General features: G+C 41.7%; 1 protein-coding gene across 2 annotated transcripts in view; it reads left to right on the top strand.

The window, feature by feature from the left end:
- Positions 1-16,434, top strand: part of nr6a1a (nuclear receptor subfamily 6, group A, member 1a) — a 93,002-nt gene extending 76,568 nt beyond the window's left edge. Inside the window, exons 4-11 of one of the 2 annotated variants that reach the window (XM_070964026.1) lie at positions 870-1,100; positions 3,004-3,059; positions 3,978-4,138; positions 5,290-5,520; positions 6,935-7,189; positions 8,978-9,099; positions 9,195-9,347; positions 10,600-16,434. In XM_070964026.1, coding sequence (XP_070820127.1) covers positions 870-1,100; positions 3,004-3,059; positions 3,978-4,138; positions 5,290-5,520; positions 6,935-7,189; positions 8,978-9,099; positions 9,195-9,347; positions 10,600-10,730 — 1,340 coding nt within the window. In that variant the 3' untranslated portion in view covers positions 10,731-16,434. The remainder of the gene's footprint in view (positions 1-869; positions 1,101-3,003; positions 3,060-3,977; positions 4,139-5,289; positions 5,521-6,934; positions 7,190-8,977; positions 9,100-9,194; positions 9,348-10,599) is intronic. The other variant, XM_070964028.1, reaches the window with a different exon arrangement.
- The last annotated feature ends 1,107 nt before the right edge of the window (positions 16,435-17,541 follow it).

Raw genomic sequence — 17,541 nt, 5'->3', positions numbered from 1 at the left:
TGTAATTTCTACTGCTGTTTTTAGTTTTACTTTGTTTTAAGACATCCTGTTCCACATGACTTCCTTGCTGTGAGTTCCCACTTCCTCCTGACCCGAGCCCCTAAATACTCCCTCACAGGTGTTCCAAATTACTGCCGTCACTATTTCTGTCCCAACAACTTTTCACAGTTTGGAGCCATCAGCAAAAAGCATGGGCTCTTTCAGGAGACACGGTGAAGGTTACTGATTAAGAGAGCGCCAGTGTGGAACATTGAGGCAAATGAGAGGCTGATGTGCACCAGTCCTGTCGGATTTCAAAGCACTGTATTGGCTTGGCTGGAAAATTAGCCACCAAGTGAAAGAAAAGGTTACAAGATGACGCGTTTTAAAGGATACTATACCTGCTGTATGGATATATCCAATTTTAAACACTGAATTGTCACTAATTAATGGAGCAATGTTTCACAAAGTACAATGTTTTAGACAGAGTAATACGTCTCAGAGGTCTTCTTAGGGCCCTCATGTGATACCTCTGTTTAAGAAAAGAGAAAGGAGAGACTGTAAACAAATCAGTCATGTCGTTTTAGCTTGCTGCCTCCTCTCTTCAGAGCTACTGAATAAAACATACACAAGACTTTCCCGTCCTGCTGCCTGTTACACCTCCACTTTCACATAATGAGAGTTAGAGCTTAAGAATGCTTTGGATTAGCCAGCGCCTGGTTAGTGCTTAAGCCCCAACCGCCCCCATGATCTCAATTAAAAACTTGTGCCTTCAGCAAGGTTTTTGCACCCACTATTTTTTTTCACAGTGTGGATGAATTACAGTGAAGAGGTGGGTGGAAGCAGTTCTAAATGCCTCCCTTTTCTTTATATTTCCTTTCCCTCTGCAGATGATCCAACTGACCAGCGTACTTGCCTTATCTGTGGAGATCGCGCCACAGGCCTGCACTATGGCATCATTTCCTGTGAGGGCTGCAAGGGCTTCTTCAAACGCAGCATCTGCAACAAGCGCGTGTATCGCTGCAGCCGCGACAAGAATTGTGAGATGTCGCGCAAGCAGCGCAACCGCTGCCAGTACTGCCGTCTGCTCAAGTGTTTGCAAATGGGGATGAACCGCAAAGGTAAAGGGTGGACACATCACAGGGACATGCCTTGAGTTTTCATTTTAAACACTCAATTGTGAGCCTCTGCAAAATGATTCGATCCATTTCTATTACACTTTCATCCATCCATCCATTATCTATACCGCCTATCCCTTTCGGGGTTGCGGGGGGCTGGAGCCTATCCCAGCTACAATGGGCGAGAGGCGGGGTACACCCTGAACCGGTCGCCAGCTGATTGCAGGGCTATTACACTTTCAACAATGTGTAAAACTCAGAAAGTAAGACATTTACTTGTTACAGATGAAAAAAACATGTAAACATGTACAAACATCTGTGTGCCAACAGCTCAACACTTTTTCAGGTGATGGATCCCCTTTTTGCTATTTTCTATAAACCATTGTTGGCTTGTATTTCTTATACAATTTAGGCACCCCCTGGGTTCAAATCTGTTACTGTGATTAAATCTGGCTTTGATGAATCAATCAATACAGCGTCACCTGTATATATGTGACCACATTTTTATGAAAAAAAAAACCAACAAAAAACCTTTAGACCTCCAGTGCAGAAATTTTGTCTCCCCCTGCTGGAAGTGAAAGTAATTACACAAACACTGTCAACGTGCTTATGACGCCACAGGCTCTGCCACACTCCCAGTTGCTGTAGCAACTTGTCGCAGTGGCTGTTCCCCCGTCAGCTCTTTGCTGGTTGACATAAAAGGCATCATTACTGGTGCACCAGTGCAGGAATGTCGCCACAGAAACCACATTTAAAACCTCTGGTGCTGTGAGTGACACAGTGGTGATGAGTGTGGTGATGGACTTAATCAGCATTGTGTGAACGCATTTGTCAAGGGCTTATATGTTACATTAGTTTATATGTAAAAGTCCCATACACCAGCTTTGAAAGTCTTAAAAATCATATTATGATCATTTCAATAAATATCAAATGAATCAGCTCTCTAACAGTGTATAATTAGAAGACTCTGTGTCCCATGGCAGTATCTATTTTTTGTTAAGTCAAAAATGTTAGTAACACATGTAATGGACATTTCTATCAGTTGGCAGAGCATGTTTTTGAAGAATTTTTACAAAGTCATCAACTTTTACGAGACATTCATTTCATTTACATCATTCTGCTCACTAGGTCCTCTAAAACTCAACTAAATAAAAGAAATGTTTATTTATGACATGTCACATGTAAAGAATGATTCATTGCTGCCAACCTCCTGAAGGAAGCCATCTGAACAATAACATTGCTAAAGATGTTTCAGTCAGGTTGAATTAGGTGCAACCATTTTTCCATCGATGTCTCACAGCTCAAAATGTGCTCTACCAAGCATTTCATAAACTGATCAAAAGATTCAGGTGTAGCTGCCTTTGTGTTAGAGCTCCAGCCTGCTCTGATGAAGGCTGAAATACATCAGTTCTGCCAATAAATCGTTGCACACACAGATCTTCTGGGATGCTTAGTGACACACATAGTGGTAAGTCAGTGGACAGGAGCTGTAGTTTGTCCTTGTGTTACATTCATGCTTCCATAAGTACATGCTGCCCCCTAGTGGATAAGAATTGGTATGTGACCTTTCAATACTCTGCCTCATTTTAGAAGATTTATTCTCCAAATACTTTGATTAAAGCAAGATTGTCTTGACACATGAAATAGAATTGCTTAACTCCCAGATTTGGACCAACCATTCCCAGATAACAGAAAAAAAATGTCTGCCTGCCAACAGAAGCAGGAAAAGTTATGTCAGAACTGAAGAGAAAAATCACCACATGGAAATTAGTGACGTGAAGCAAAGCACTGTGTGATTTGTCAGCCACTAGGTAGAGCTATCATACTATGATACTAATCACGTACGATGTTATGTTAATGGAACACATGTTGACTGAGATTTCTATTCTTTCTTTTTGTCATGTAGCAATCAGGGAGGATGGCATGCCAGGGGGGAGGAACAAAAGCATCGGACCTGTTCAGGTAAATTACCAACTTCATGTTCAATAATCAGCAGAAATGTTGTTTTTGTGACATTCACTGACCCTCTCCTAGCTTACAGTCACTCAATACATATTATTCTGACTCAGTCCCAGAGTTAACTCACTCATGGTGAATACATGCAGAGCACAAACCAATCACTTAAATAACACTGAGCTGGAGTGCTGTAATGCTAATGATTTGGGTGTAGAAATACTTGTGAAGCATGTAATGAGAGTGAGCCCTGACCTTGTTGTATCATCAGTATAATCATGTAGCTGATGATTACTTCCTATTCAGTGCAGCCTTCATTATTAACACTGGCGAGAGAACAAATGGTCAGGAAAATGTGTGACATCAGGCTAAGTACCACTGAGCCACTATTCAGGGGAGGGACGTGGTCAATTCAGTGCAGCTCAATTCAGCAAGTTTAAAAAAAATAAAAAATAGAAGCGCCTGCTTCCATTAAAAGACGGCTTTCTTTCTAAGACCTAATGAAAGAAGGACCTCTCTGGCATTACTATGGAATGAATTGCTGTTTCGGTGTATGTGCTGAATTGATAGAAATTAAAGTGAATTGACCCCAGCCACATATACAAGACATATTTTAGGCATGCTAATGCCCTTCAGAATGGCTTTGTCTGTGTTTTCTCTGTACGGACCTGCAAGGATTCTGTTATTTTAGGTGTGTGTGTATCAGCTAGTGAAATACACACACAGGCACATACCTGTTTGCCTTCTTTCTTTCTTTCTTTCTTTCTCTAGCTCTATGTTTCATTGTGTGGTTGTGTCCTTGCTCCCCAACAGTTTAGTGAAAAGCAGTGCGGTGCTAGTCAGTGCTAATCAATTCAACTGAGACACAGTGCTTTTGGTCACATGACGATGAGCTGTAAGCTCCAAACCCTCTTTGTGTGTGTTTAGATCACAGAGGAGGAGATAGAGCGGATCATGTCGGGGCAGGAGTTCAAGGAGGATGCCCCGGAGCACACCTGGGGCAACAATGGTGACAGCGACCACAGCTCTCCCAGCAACGGAGCCTCAGAGGGCAACCAGCCGTCACCCGCCTCCACTCTGTCATCCAAGTGAGTTGTTCATCTCGACTACTCCACCGTGCAACGCCATGGTGGGGCACACCATTGAGATAATGAGCCGGCCCTGACAGTTTACACCTTGTTCCCATCTCACCCAGACTTTGGTTAAGGTATTCATCTGCTAAAGAATGCCTGAATATACAGCTCCTCAGGCTTGGCGATGATAGCAAACACAAAGAACTCGCCGCACTATCTGCTGTTCTTGCTACAGAGACGAGCATATTGTCTATCTACATTCATCAAGGACGAATATTGTCTAGGCACTCACATGACTATATTTATTTCAGTCTCATTTTGTATAAACAGTAGGTTTATCTCTGCAGCCACATAGCTATTCAGAGGAATACTTGTTTTATCAAATTAAATCTGAGAAGAAATGAACAATAGCAGAATGCCTGTGCAGCGTACGCTTTGGTATGCAGGTACAAAATAAACTGCAAAGTTTTGTCTACAAGTTTCTAAAAAAATTACAGAGATTTGTAATGGCAAGGAGAATGGAGCTCCAGCATGCCTCCATAGATAAAGTTTAAAGGTTATGAAGTTGGATGGAAAACTTTATGTGTCCAGTAGAGAGAATAGTAGGTCTGAGACATGTTTAGCCTAGCTTAGCATAAACACTGGAAGCCAGGGCAAATCACTCTTTCTGTACTGTGCACACAGATATGAGATATATTAATATTTGTATCCGGTAAGATGGTAAACAGGAATATTTCTCAAAATGTCGGAGTATTCCTTTGTTATATTAACAAAAAATTAAAATTAAAAAAAATATATATGCAGTGTTGGAAGAAGTATTCAGATCCTTTTCTTCAGTAAAAGTACTAATGCCACACTGTGAAAATACTTCACTACAAGTACACTACAAATCTTATCTGAATATTCTCATCTAAATGTACTTAGTTGCTGCCCTGCGATCGGCTGGCGATCGGTCCAGGGTGTACCCCACCTCCCGCCTGTTGACAGCCGAGATAGGCTCCGGCCCCCCCGTGACCCCGAAAGGGATAAGCGGCATAGAAGATGGATGGATGGATGGATGGATGGATGGATGGATGGATGGATGGATGGATGGATGGATGTACTTAGTTTCATTTCATCACTGCCTATATGAACAAGTGTGTGTAACCTTGTGTGTGTGCTTGCAGTCGCTCTGTGGAAATGAACGGCTACACGGCGGCCCTCAGGGACCAGTACATCAACACCTCCATGTCCACACACTACCAGCTCCTACCTCACCTATTCAGCTATGCTGCCCAGTCTGGCCTGCTGGCCCCCCAGCCCCGCACCCTCTACCCACAATCCCACCCACTGGTGCTGCAGCTGGTGGCTGCTGAAGACCTGGCCCCCCTGGCCACCCCTATGCTCATAGAAGATGGGTGAGTCAATACATACACAAGATACTGCATCCACTGACTCCATTCTGTAGATATAACATAGACCAGTAAGCACAGTGACAGGAAGGACACAAACTGCTGGACGACTTGAAGTATATTTTGTGAAATTTCGGCACTGTATTGGTCTTTTGTATGTTTGCATGTTCATCAATGATCATGTGTCAAGACCAGAAAGTAGACAGGGCAGGAAACGGGAGCCACCTAGTGGAACAAACCGCCGTCTCAGCAGACGTTGAATGTCCTCACCTCCTCTACAACCGCTCACACAGACGAGCAAATTCAAATTCATTTTTTGAATTCAGAACTTTTCCACAAACAATATTTATCACAGCCAAAATGGCTAATAGACTCAAAGCTCTGAATTAGTTATAATGAATTCTGATATAGGGCTGCACGGTGGCGCAGCAGGTAGTGCGCGTGCCCCACAGCAAGAAGGTCGCAGGTTCGATTCCCGGGTCGGGCCTTTCTGTGTGAAGTTTGCATGTTCTTCCCGTGCATGCGTCCATGCGACCAAAAACAGGCTCATTAGGTTGATTGGTGACTCTAAAATGCCCCTAGGTGTGAGTGTGAGTGTGAATGGTGTGTGTATCTGCGATGGGTGTACCCCGCCTCTCGCCCGTTGGCAGCTGAGATAGGCTCTGGCCCCCGCAACCCCGAAAGGGATAAGCGGCATAGAAAATGGATGGATGGAATTCTGATATAATTAGCCAAAACTCCCCCCCCCCCCCCCCCCCCCCAAATTAACCAGATCACAAGTCATTGGGTCCACTTCAAACCTATTCACAAATCAAACTAGTCAAACACATTATACATGAAGAATTGAGGCCTAAGCCTACAGTAATATTTTAACTTATACAGCGTCCACCACGTTGGCTAGTAACTAGACAATAATACTAAAGCCTGCTGCAGTTTTTGTACTCTCATCTGGCTGATTGGCCAGTATCATTTCAAACCCTGAGTATTCGTGTGGTTGAGTAACAAGCATTGAATATATAATTTCTCAAATTGTATCATGTTGGAGTTGATGCAGAGTGAACATAACAGACCTGCTTTCACACAAGCCTCCCCCTCTTCAAGCTACATTCACATGCATTCAGGCAGAAGGCAGACACAAACAAACAACAGTCAGATGGAATGGTAGGCATGATGATGTGTCTTCAGTGATGTGGTATTGTTAACAGAGAATCGCTGCCCTGATCATATAATTGTTGTTGCACCAGAATTATTTGCTCCCTGTTGTTCAGATCACCCGTTTTGTCCAGGAAGCTACCATGACCATTTATAAATTCTGTTGTGGAGGAGTCCACTAAAATAATATCCAGATTATCCAGCCGTATACTGTCTGCCTGATTCCATGTTCAGCATTACCCTTATTCTTTACCTTCCTGTTTCCCAGGTACAAAGTGACACAGGTGGAGCTGTTCGCCCTTCTGTGCCGCCTTGCAGACGAGCTTCTGTTTCGCCAAATCTCCTGGATCAAAAAGTTGCCGTTTTTCTGTGAGCTCTCCATAGAGGACTACACCTGCCTGCTTAGCTCCACCTGGCAGGAGCTCATCCTGCTCTCCTGCCTCACCATCTACAGCGCCCAGATTTTCGGAGACCTAGCCAACGTCACGGCCAAGTATACACCATCTGACGATGAGCTGCAGGGGTGAGTGACAAGGAGTTTTGTCAGAGCTACTGTCGTTTGTTTTATTGCCCTATTTTTTAGTTTGGGATAGGTATGAAACAAAAACTGCAAAACATAAATTGGAGTTATCCTTTAAATGCAACATTACAATTATTATAACTGTAACCACCCTATCTCTATGTAACCACACTACAGTTATAATTTGGTAATTAGTATTAAACAAAGAACCAAAAGTATGACTTCATTGAAAGTATATTTAATCACTTAAATCACTGGTGAATAATTTTATACTAACGCTGATTCAAATAACTATTCGTAATGTGAAAGGAGTTGCTCGTATGTACAAACCCACAGACAATGATCACTGAAGATTCCCTCAACTCTCATGGCCTGCAACTTTACTCGTTTAGTTCACTCTCATCAGTCTGATGTCAGAAGAAGGACTGTGGAAATAGCCCTCACTCATGAGTTGATAATGTCTTGCCTACACTGATTCATACTAGCACTTACCTCCTTTTTCTGGATTCTATTGCACCATTAACATCCATCCCTTATCTATACCGCCTATCCCTTTCGGGGTTGCGGGGGGCTGGAGCCTATCCCAGCTACAATGGGCGAGAGGCGGGGTACACCCTGAACCGGTCGCCAGCCGATTGCAGGGCCACATGCAAGGACAAACAAACATTCACACTCACACTCACACCTACGGACAATTTAGAGTCATCAATTAACCTAATGAGCATGTTTTTGGTCTGTGGGAGGAAGCCGGAGTACCCGGAGAGAACCCACGCATGCACGGGAAGAACATGCAAACTTCACACAGAAAGGCCCCGTCTGACCCGGGGATCGAACCGGCAACCTTCTTGCTGTGAGGCACGCGCACTACCTGCTGCGCCACCGTGCAGCCCCACCATTAACATACAAAAGATATTATACATTAGATGCTGCCTTCAGGAACCTTGCCGATTCATTATATGACTAAGAGGAAAGGTGGATATCAGGAATTAAATATTCCCCACTGTAACAATAATCCTGCAAAGCGAGACATTCCATTCTAGCTCAGTATCTCCGAAAGGGCTTGATATTTCTCCCTATGACAGCAGGGAAAGCATTGTTTTTGGATGAGGGCCAGTGAAGTGGTCCGAGAATGGGAGGACTCCTTAGGACAGAGCTGTGGCTAGCACCGTCTGGCATGTGAAATACCTGCATGTCCCTCACTAGGTAGAAAGGGATGTGTGGGGGTTTGGCTCTGTGTAAATCAAACCAGAATTATCTGACCTTGTGACACACATTTTCCTAATATACGGTGCTGTTCTGTTGCTTTGGTCAATTTGCTGTAGTTTAGGAGTGCATATCTGATTTACAGTGGCAGCGCTAATGTGTGTGAGAGAGATTGGAGCTGTGAGAGCCAGAAAGATGGGGAATTGAAGTGAGATGAGAGGAATTAAACTTTATGAATCTTTCTTTCAAAAAGCTGTGGGATCAGCAAGACGTCTGTTAAGCACTTTTGGTAGATCTGACGCATTCCCTCCCTAATTTTTGTCTTGTTCATTGAAGCATAGAGGCTTAAGATAATTGGGCTTGAGGGATTTTATATATTTTGGAGTGCCTTTTTTTTCATCACAGTAGATTTAATGGGAACATGCGGACAGTAAATGTCTGAAAACTCAGTCCATCTTTTGGAGAATTTGGCTTCAAATGATCCAAAAACTAATCCTCTGGAGACATTATTTATTACATTGTTGTATATGTTATGTACCACAGCATTATTTTCCAGCATTATTGACGAGTTTGTATCTGATTCCTCAGCTTCAGCGAGGACGGCATGGAGGTGATGGAGAGGTTAATATATCTGTTTCGCAAGTTTCATCAGTTGAAGATCAGTAATGAGGAGTATGCCTGTATGAAAGCCATCAACTTCCTCAACCAAGGTAACAATGCTAGCTAGCTCTGCTATTACTGAGGGAAAGACTTTCTTGGCCCTTTCTGTTTTCCCCAAATGACTTTCTTTCATTTGTAATTGCAGATATCAGAGGACTGTCCAACATCTCCCAGCTCGAGCAGCTGAACAAGCGCTACTGGTATGTGTGCCAGGACTACACTGAATACAAGTACCCGCACCAACCCAAACGCTTCCCTGAGATTATGATGTGTCTCCCGGAGATTCGCTGCATTGCAGGTGAGGCCTCTAAGAAATGTATGGGACAAGAGGCAGTATACATTTTTTGGTGAAATCCAACAGTTGTATGGTGTAATGAATAATGCTGCCTTTAGATGCTGTTTACTTTAGAAATGTATTCTTGTTTCAAGTGCTAGCAGGGATGCTCATCCAGCGTTACTTAGCCAAAACATGTCGACTGTTAGGCTCCATCAATCAGCCAATGACCAATGGAAAAATTCCTCGTGCAGCGTGTGTTCAGGATTTTGTCAACCATAAATGGTCTTTGTTCACATCACCTGCATAGAAAACAAGGCCTTCATTACCTCTGACAAGGAGGGATGTATTCAATTATTTTCTTGGTTGTTTGTTTGTCAGCAGCATTCTGGAAAAATTAATAGCACGATTTTCATGAAACTTTGTAGAAGGGTGTAGTATGAGCCATGGAAGAACCTAAGATGTGACCCATAACTGTTGGAGCAGATGTGAATCACTGGGCAGATACACAAATTATTTTTCACTGTTGTTAACAACGTGAGATAGGGCATTCGACCCTGGTGAACAAATGCCATACATCTTAACATCCAGTAGGAGGAAGTTCAGTAGTCACAAAACATAGCCAACTGTAGGATTATGATAGCTCCATACCACAATCCATATTGTACCAGTAATCCTCTGGGGTAGCCTACACATGCAGTTGCTTAAGAAGTCGTTAAGGAGCACTCGGGGACAGTGGTTTCATGGTACAATGGTGACATCGCCACAGTTCTAATATTTGTTTCTCAAACCCAGCTGTGGCTATGAACTGGCTATGCACTTCCATTCCATTACTGCAGCTTCGTTTGTGCCATGCTCCTCACTCTGCTGCTCTGAGTTTACCACTTTAAGGACACTGTTTCCACTCAGTAATACATTTCAGTTCCTTAAGTTATCCGTGTTAAAGTTACTGTTTATGAATCTTGACGCACTGATGTTTCACATTGAAATCTTTCTAACAGGTCCCTCCCTGCTGTGGTTAGCTTCCAGTTTGTGATATAAGTACTTTGTTTCAGTGACAGCGTCTTAGCACAGAGCAAAAACTGTGAAATAGAAGCCATTGAAACTAATAGGTGAATGAAAACAGTATTTCTCTGAAAGCAGCAGAGTGGTGACTATGATACTACTCACAGAATTAATTCTAAAGGACTCAGTAGAATCCGTAGAAGAAAAAGGCTGTTACAGAGAAGCTAAGCTAGTCCTAAGCTGAAGTGCTGCATGTTGTGTTTATTTACAGGGAAGCTGGTGAATGTCCCCCTGGAGCAGCTTCCCCTTTTGTTCAAAGCAGTCTTGCACTCCTGCAAATCCAGCCTGACCAGCTACAGGACCAGCCTGTCGCCCTGCGTGACCACCTCCTCTGGAAACTAGACCCCCACCCCCCACCCCCGAGTCGAGGGACTGGTCTCCCCTCTTGTGAATGTGACAAGCAGCTAGTTTGTTTTTTGTAACTTTTTTCTTTATATATTTATTACACGACAGAGCTGAATGTATGCTGATTTACACTGTGCACATGCTTCTGTACAAAACAAATGCTCGTAGATGCATTGGTCTTTGGAGTTTACAAGTGTGTATCCAGTTTGCTCAATGTGTCAGTGTTGCTATTGTTAGAACTAGACTTTAAAAGAGTTTATTTTATTCAGACGGGGGCGGATAGACACATGACGAGCGTTTTGAGACTACCTCAGGAAGATATTGTTGCTATTTTCAGGTACTTTTTCTTGCTGTTAAATGAAGAGTTGCCCAGTCTAAAACTAAATCCCTGTGGATGCTTTGGCACCTCAATCAGAGACTGAATGTTCAAAGGAGTTGGATAAATCTAAGATTGGAAAACAGTGTTTTATTACACTGAAAATGCAAAATTAATCAGCAAAACTGAGCTACTTTATCTGCATGGACTCTCAGACATCCTTCTTATGGGAGGCAGTCTTGTCAATTTAACATTCCATGAGTTAAGGTGACAGTTGTTGGATCTGTGGGATCTTATTGAAAAAGGAGCATACGGGTATTTTTTACAATCATAGACTGGGGATGTAAGGCGCTATTGCAGGGGAAGGGGAGGATAGCTAGGTTTGCTGTTTTTTTAGATTTATTGTTTTTCTTTTTTGACCAAAGTGTTATGCAATGCTTTTTTCAAACACCCAGTGATGGGTAGGAAGCTGATAGTTCCACAAAAATGATTTCTTGTCAATGAAGGATCAGGATAAGAAATGAATCAATCTGTGTTTGAGGGGAGAACCCTCTGCTGGACAGACGAGTATGTTGCTGGATTTCATTCTAAATGCTGCTAAACGTGCACTCTTTCTTGTGCACACGTATGCACAGAGCAGATGTGATTCCCAGTCTTTGTTTTTCCCTCTGCTTCTTGTCAGATGGCTTTTTTTTTTTTTTTTTTGGGCTCTGCTGCCTTCAGTGCCAGGAACTTGATGCATTTTAGCCTGCGCTCAACACACTATCACCTAAATTTAAGGTCCACGGTACTGGCTAAAGTGGTGTCTGTGAAATCTCGCATTCTTCGCTTTATTTAGAGCAAACCAAAAACCAGAAACACAGTTCATGTTGATTTGAACAGTGATGTATGTTCATGGGTCCATAAAATACATTAGTGATTTACTAGAACCAGAATGGAACCAACAACAACTGGACCCAAGTCTGAAAGTGTGTCAGATGAACCTGAGTTGATAAAAAGTGCTCAACACTCTGTGTTTGTGGCCTCCAGGTCATTTGAAACCAGTATAGACTGCAAACCTCTGTGAGCTTATCCAGCTTCAAACCAGTTTGGAAAACCAATTGGTCTATTAAAGACTTCCATTAGTCAGTTCATGTCAGTTTTAGAGCGACTTGTACTGTATTCATATGTTGTCAAGTCCAATCAAAATTTTGCACAAACTTGTAGACCAGTAGCAATCAGACCTGATCCACATCCAAGGGCCACTAGAAAGTGTGCACCAGAGACTGTTCAGATGTGGTCCTCAGGGTTTTACTGGGTAAGCTTGACCACCAGACCACCAAAGGAAATTTGTTTTATGAACTGGCTAACACACGCTTTGCAGATTATCACTTTAAGCTGGCTAGCAGTGGATTTGGTGTGATTGATTCGACCCATGTCTCAGTGGATCCAGGCGAGGTTTAGAGAATTTAGTTGACTTACCTCTGGCTTGCATACCCTCTTTGATAGATATGCACATTATTAAAAAAGCCATAGGAAATGGTCTTTATTTTTGAAGTATGAGATGATCATTTCAAACCGCTTGAAGTGTCTTCTTCAACTCTTAGGCTGTTTCATGATGTACAAACAATTTGAAATGCAGTCCTCGCAACGACTCTCTTTTTTGCACACGACGGTGAGGTTTGGAGACCTTGACTCTTGACCTCGGCCACTGCCCACCCAGTGTGTTCCTCTCTCTCAGGTCCCTGCCGACCTGGATCTAAACAGGGTAAAGTGAGTGTTATGTATTGCATTCAGGAGTTCTTCAGTGACCACGCTGATGTACTTGTAGTATTAGTAGATGTAGGTTTTAGGACATAGTAGGTCCTCTGTAGAAAAGCGTTTTTCTTTTCCACATTATTTCCCTCAAGGCCCCCACCCCCACCCTCCACCCCCCTTCATTCAGTGAAAGTGGATGTAGTTTGAAGGTGAGACATACAGGGTGGATTTTTCTCTTGGCATTGGTGATGGATGGAGTGAGAAGCTTCTCTTTCCTGTTACCATCCACCTCTCTGTGTGCAGCCTTAACACCACCACCAGTCCAATGCAGTGTTCCTCTTTCAGATGTTCCAGTTAGCCTCTTTTGATTTTTATACATTTTCATGTACCTTTGTAGTTATTATGAATGTTTTGGGTTTTTGTTGTTTTTCACATATTCATTTTCTCTTTTTTTTTTGGAGTGAAGACAACCCCTATCATTTTATAAACTTTGAATGAATTCTTGACTTTTTTGGACATGATTTTTAATAACTCATTCCCTTGTCCACAGTGGTTTATGAAAAAGTATTACTCAGCCACATTTTATATGGACAATACTGATATCTTGGAGCCTTTTATGTATTATTTGAATCATTTTACAATGCGAATGTAGTGTTTTGTAGCCATCTCTGGTTCATAACTTGGATAAAATTACAGTCATTTTCTGCCACCAGGATTCTCAGAGCAGTGAAGATCTCCATTTTGTAAAATGTGCATCATTCATCACACAGACTTGAGTTTAAAGGTCATTTCACCTAAATATGGAGCCCTTCATATAGCGTTGGTTTTAGTTGTCCAGGTTTTAAGATATTTGCCTCCCCCCAAAACAAGGGCGGTGAATGGAATTCAACTTTTGCAATTTTAGTGAACTGACCCTTTAAGCCACATAATCTCAGGGATATGTGCTTTTATGTAACAAAGTCTGAGTGATGTGATGTATCTTTAAAAGAAATATCCCCCTAAAATTCTTAACCACTGCTGAGACACAGCTACAATTGAGTTTCATAGTAGATTTTTCTCCACACAAAAAAATATCTAAATTAATATATACCAGCAAGTTTTAATGTCAGAATGTAAAGAGCAAAGTTTTTTTGTTTTTTTTTTGCTGAGCAACCATTTTGCACTGATGTTTGTACAGAAACAGTCTAGGAAATGTAGTGCTGCAGAGGTAGAAGAGAAAGGTTCAGGGTGGCCAACAACACAGTCACTTCATCTCAAAGTAACTCCAGGAATGCACTGAACATCACAGACTGCTGAGATCTGACAGTGGAAGAAGATCTGAAGGGGGATTTTTCCTTTAATGTTGCAGCAAATGATACCAATACCCGCCTCTGCTCATCAGCATTAAATAAAAACTCACCTCAGCTACCGTGCTGCCACTGCTCTGACTTCCTGTCACATTTTGACAGACATGATGAAAAGTGTTCTTTTTATTTTCTGTATGTGTATTTTTTTGTTTGCAGACAAGGGATATGTCATTTGCAATTTCTGTACTGAAACTACCTCTTTATTTGTCAACATGTTGCTTACTTTCAAATAGGTGATTTTTGTCTTATTTATTGGTTTCATTGCACCAATGTTCTGTTATTTTGTGTCTCTTATTTCACTCCGTGACCTCTCAGATCTATAACAAGTGCTGATACCTGTTTTTTTCTCCTCTTTTTTATTAATGCGTAAACTTGTTGCCTCATAATCCTCTACCTCATACTCGCCTGCTGTCAGCAACTTTTATTTTCTCTGACCTCCAGCTGTAAGTATGTTACACACCGAACACTCTTAATCTCTCATTTCAGGGATCCTCTTCCTCCTTTTTTGCTTTGTTTCATGTTATATTAGCGTCATCTTTCATGTCACTTATGCCCTGTTATCATGAATCCAATACCAAAGATGAAGAAATGTCAATGACAATGTCAGCATACTGATTAAGCTTTCACGTGATGCATTCTTTCTTCAGTTAAACATTGCTTTATTTTCCTGTGTTGACCTTTTTGGAATACGTCATGTTATCTTGTGAATAGCTGTTTGCTGTGTACACTATACTCACCACATCATGATATGCCAGTGTGTTTTTTTTTCCCATTGTGCTCCATGATTGTTGTCCATTGGAAAGGCGGTTCAAGGTAACATGGAGTGGTAACAATGGGAACACTATCATATTTGACTCAATGCAGCCTGTGATCAATTATCAATAGGAGAATGTAATTGTGGTCAAACTGACACCTCCTCATGTTTACATGCTTTCGCTCACTTGGCCACAGACAGACTACTGCAGTGATGTCACTGGGGTTGGACCTCTATGACTATTGAATCGATGCTGCCAGCCTTACTGTACTTACTGCCATGAAATATCATGACACCCTGTAATAAGGGAAATCTTAGAAACAGTGTTGCCTTTAAAGTTTTTCACAGATCTTACTTGCATACTTTTCCTTCCAGTCACTTATGGTACATTTTACTCAATGGGAATTTAGTGGCATGTAGCAGTGAGGTTGCAGATTGCAACCTAGAATGGCCTTCAGGTACATAAGCATGCAAAAGGCTTGCTCCAGAGCCAGTGTTTGGTTTGTCCATTCTGGGCTATTGCAGAAATATGGCTAATGGATCCTCCTAAATCCAACACACTGGACCTTTGATTGCAAAGACCTGGAGTTGCTGAGTTCACAGTTGAACCACCTTTTCTGAATGTGAAAACCAGAACCATCATTAGATATTGTCCAAAATGTTCACTTATAACATCTGTAGTTACTATTATTTACTACTACACTGTGCTTTCTGTAGATATTTATGTATCACAGAGCAGTGGGTGGTTGCAACAGACATTTCTTTTGGATTTATTTCAAATCTGATCGTCTGACTGCTCATGTTGATTGTCTAGGACTCCTGACACCACATACCCAGATCTCAGTAATGAAAATAAAAAACACATCACATATCAATAATGAAAGAAAAATAACATCCAGGTTGGGAAAAATGCTGAATTTTCCTTTTAAAAAAAGAAAGGATTAAGCCAGATATTGCACTATTTCTAGCAGCCGTGTTCAGGGAGGAATCACTATCCATTTCATGAAGTGAAAGAGTGACTCCTGTGAAAGGACAGTACAGGCAAACCAGCACATATGTCCAACCTCAGCGCTGTAACAGTTCGAGCCCTGGAAAGACGAGATGTGGAGCACAGGGTCATAGTAAGAGCTTTTAATAAGTTGCAGCAATTAACATTTCAGGTTCAAGATGCAGATCTCATCTTTCCAGATCCTTCCTCAGTCTGTCTGCTGAGGCACCAGTTTTAAGCTTTAGCTTTAAGTTGGCTGATGTGCAGAGACTCGCTCACCACTGTTAGCAGCCTGTTGTACAGGAGCACAAGATGAGAAGAGTTACGGGGAAGTAAAAGAGCAGAAAAATCTTGACATATCTCAGGGAAGAAATAGATTTCCACACTGTCATCGCTGTGAAAAGACAATTGAAACGCCTTTATTTTTTTCTCTTCCAAAATCTCTTGTCTGCTCTTGTTACTTTAACTACCTGTGAAGAATGTGATCCATTACGTGTTAAAAGCATGTGTAGAATGTGTTAGGACTTGAAACCAAATAAATGTGAGCATTATGCAAGTACACAGAATGTCCTCATTTTTTTTGTTAAATGTTGATTTTCATACACAGAGAGAGGTAAGGTGATCACAGGAACTGATGTGATGAGAGTTTATTCAGTGATACTGGGCTTACTGACGGATAACTAGGCAGAGGGTATAGAGTGTAACGCTGTAGGAATGGAGCTTGGATGTGTTTGTCCCTGACCTGTGGCTCAGCACACTCCAAAGTGTTTTTCACAATGTGGGACTATCATAAAACACATACAGCAGAGATGTGTTAAAATATGCCAAATCAACTCATTTACTGAAAGACATGGCAACAAAGATGAGAATATGTGTTTCATCTCCACTGATCAATGCTGAGAAATTAGTAATATATACAGTGTAATAACTTGGCTGCTGCTGTTAATAATTGTTCATACATTTATACAGGAAAACAATCAGCATATTTTACCATCATGTTTGATTTAGACTTGAATAGATTTTAGATCTGAATTGATTTTTCTCATAAGAAATTCCTATTTTCAAAGAGTATTTCACTGAGAAAGAAAAACATTCTTCAAATATGATCTGTACTGCACTTGTATTTTGAATTGATCCAAACAAAAGCGCACTTCGACAGCACAGCTTTGACTGTCCAATTGAAATGACAACAGATGCTGTTGAAGCCATTTCCAACACTTTTCCTCATTAAAGTATAAGGCTTTCAGTTGTCAGTATTTTTCTTATTGTCAACAACTTCCAACAAAAGACCAAAACCAATAGTTACAGTACAAGCAAGTGTACTGTGTATATGAAAGCCTGATATACAGTATCTTCTTCCTCTGTGCCACAGAGCTCCATTATTGTCCCACAACCATTAAAAACACATCAATGGCTAATTCCTGCATAACTACGAACACACACACACACACACACACACACACACACACACACACACACACACACACACACACACACACACACACACACACACTAGTAGTATGTACACTGTAGCGTTTTGACTATTTTTAAATACTCACTAGAGTGACAAATGTGGACTCATCCACAGCGGAAAATAGTCCCCAGCAAATGCATTTCCTCCTGTTTGAGCAAAGTGTGTTTAAAAATAGTGAGCAACTGTTCCAGGA

This window comes from Chaetodon trifascialis, chromosome 6, assembly GCF_039877785.1.
Source record: "Chaetodon trifascialis isolate fChaTrf1 chromosome 6, fChaTrf1.hap1, whole genome shotgun sequence".
NCBI lineage: Eukaryota > Metazoa > Chordata > Actinopteri > Chaetodontiformes > Chaetodontidae > Chaetodon > Chaetodon trifascialis.
This window is presented reverse-complemented; position numbering and strand designations above follow the sequence as displayed.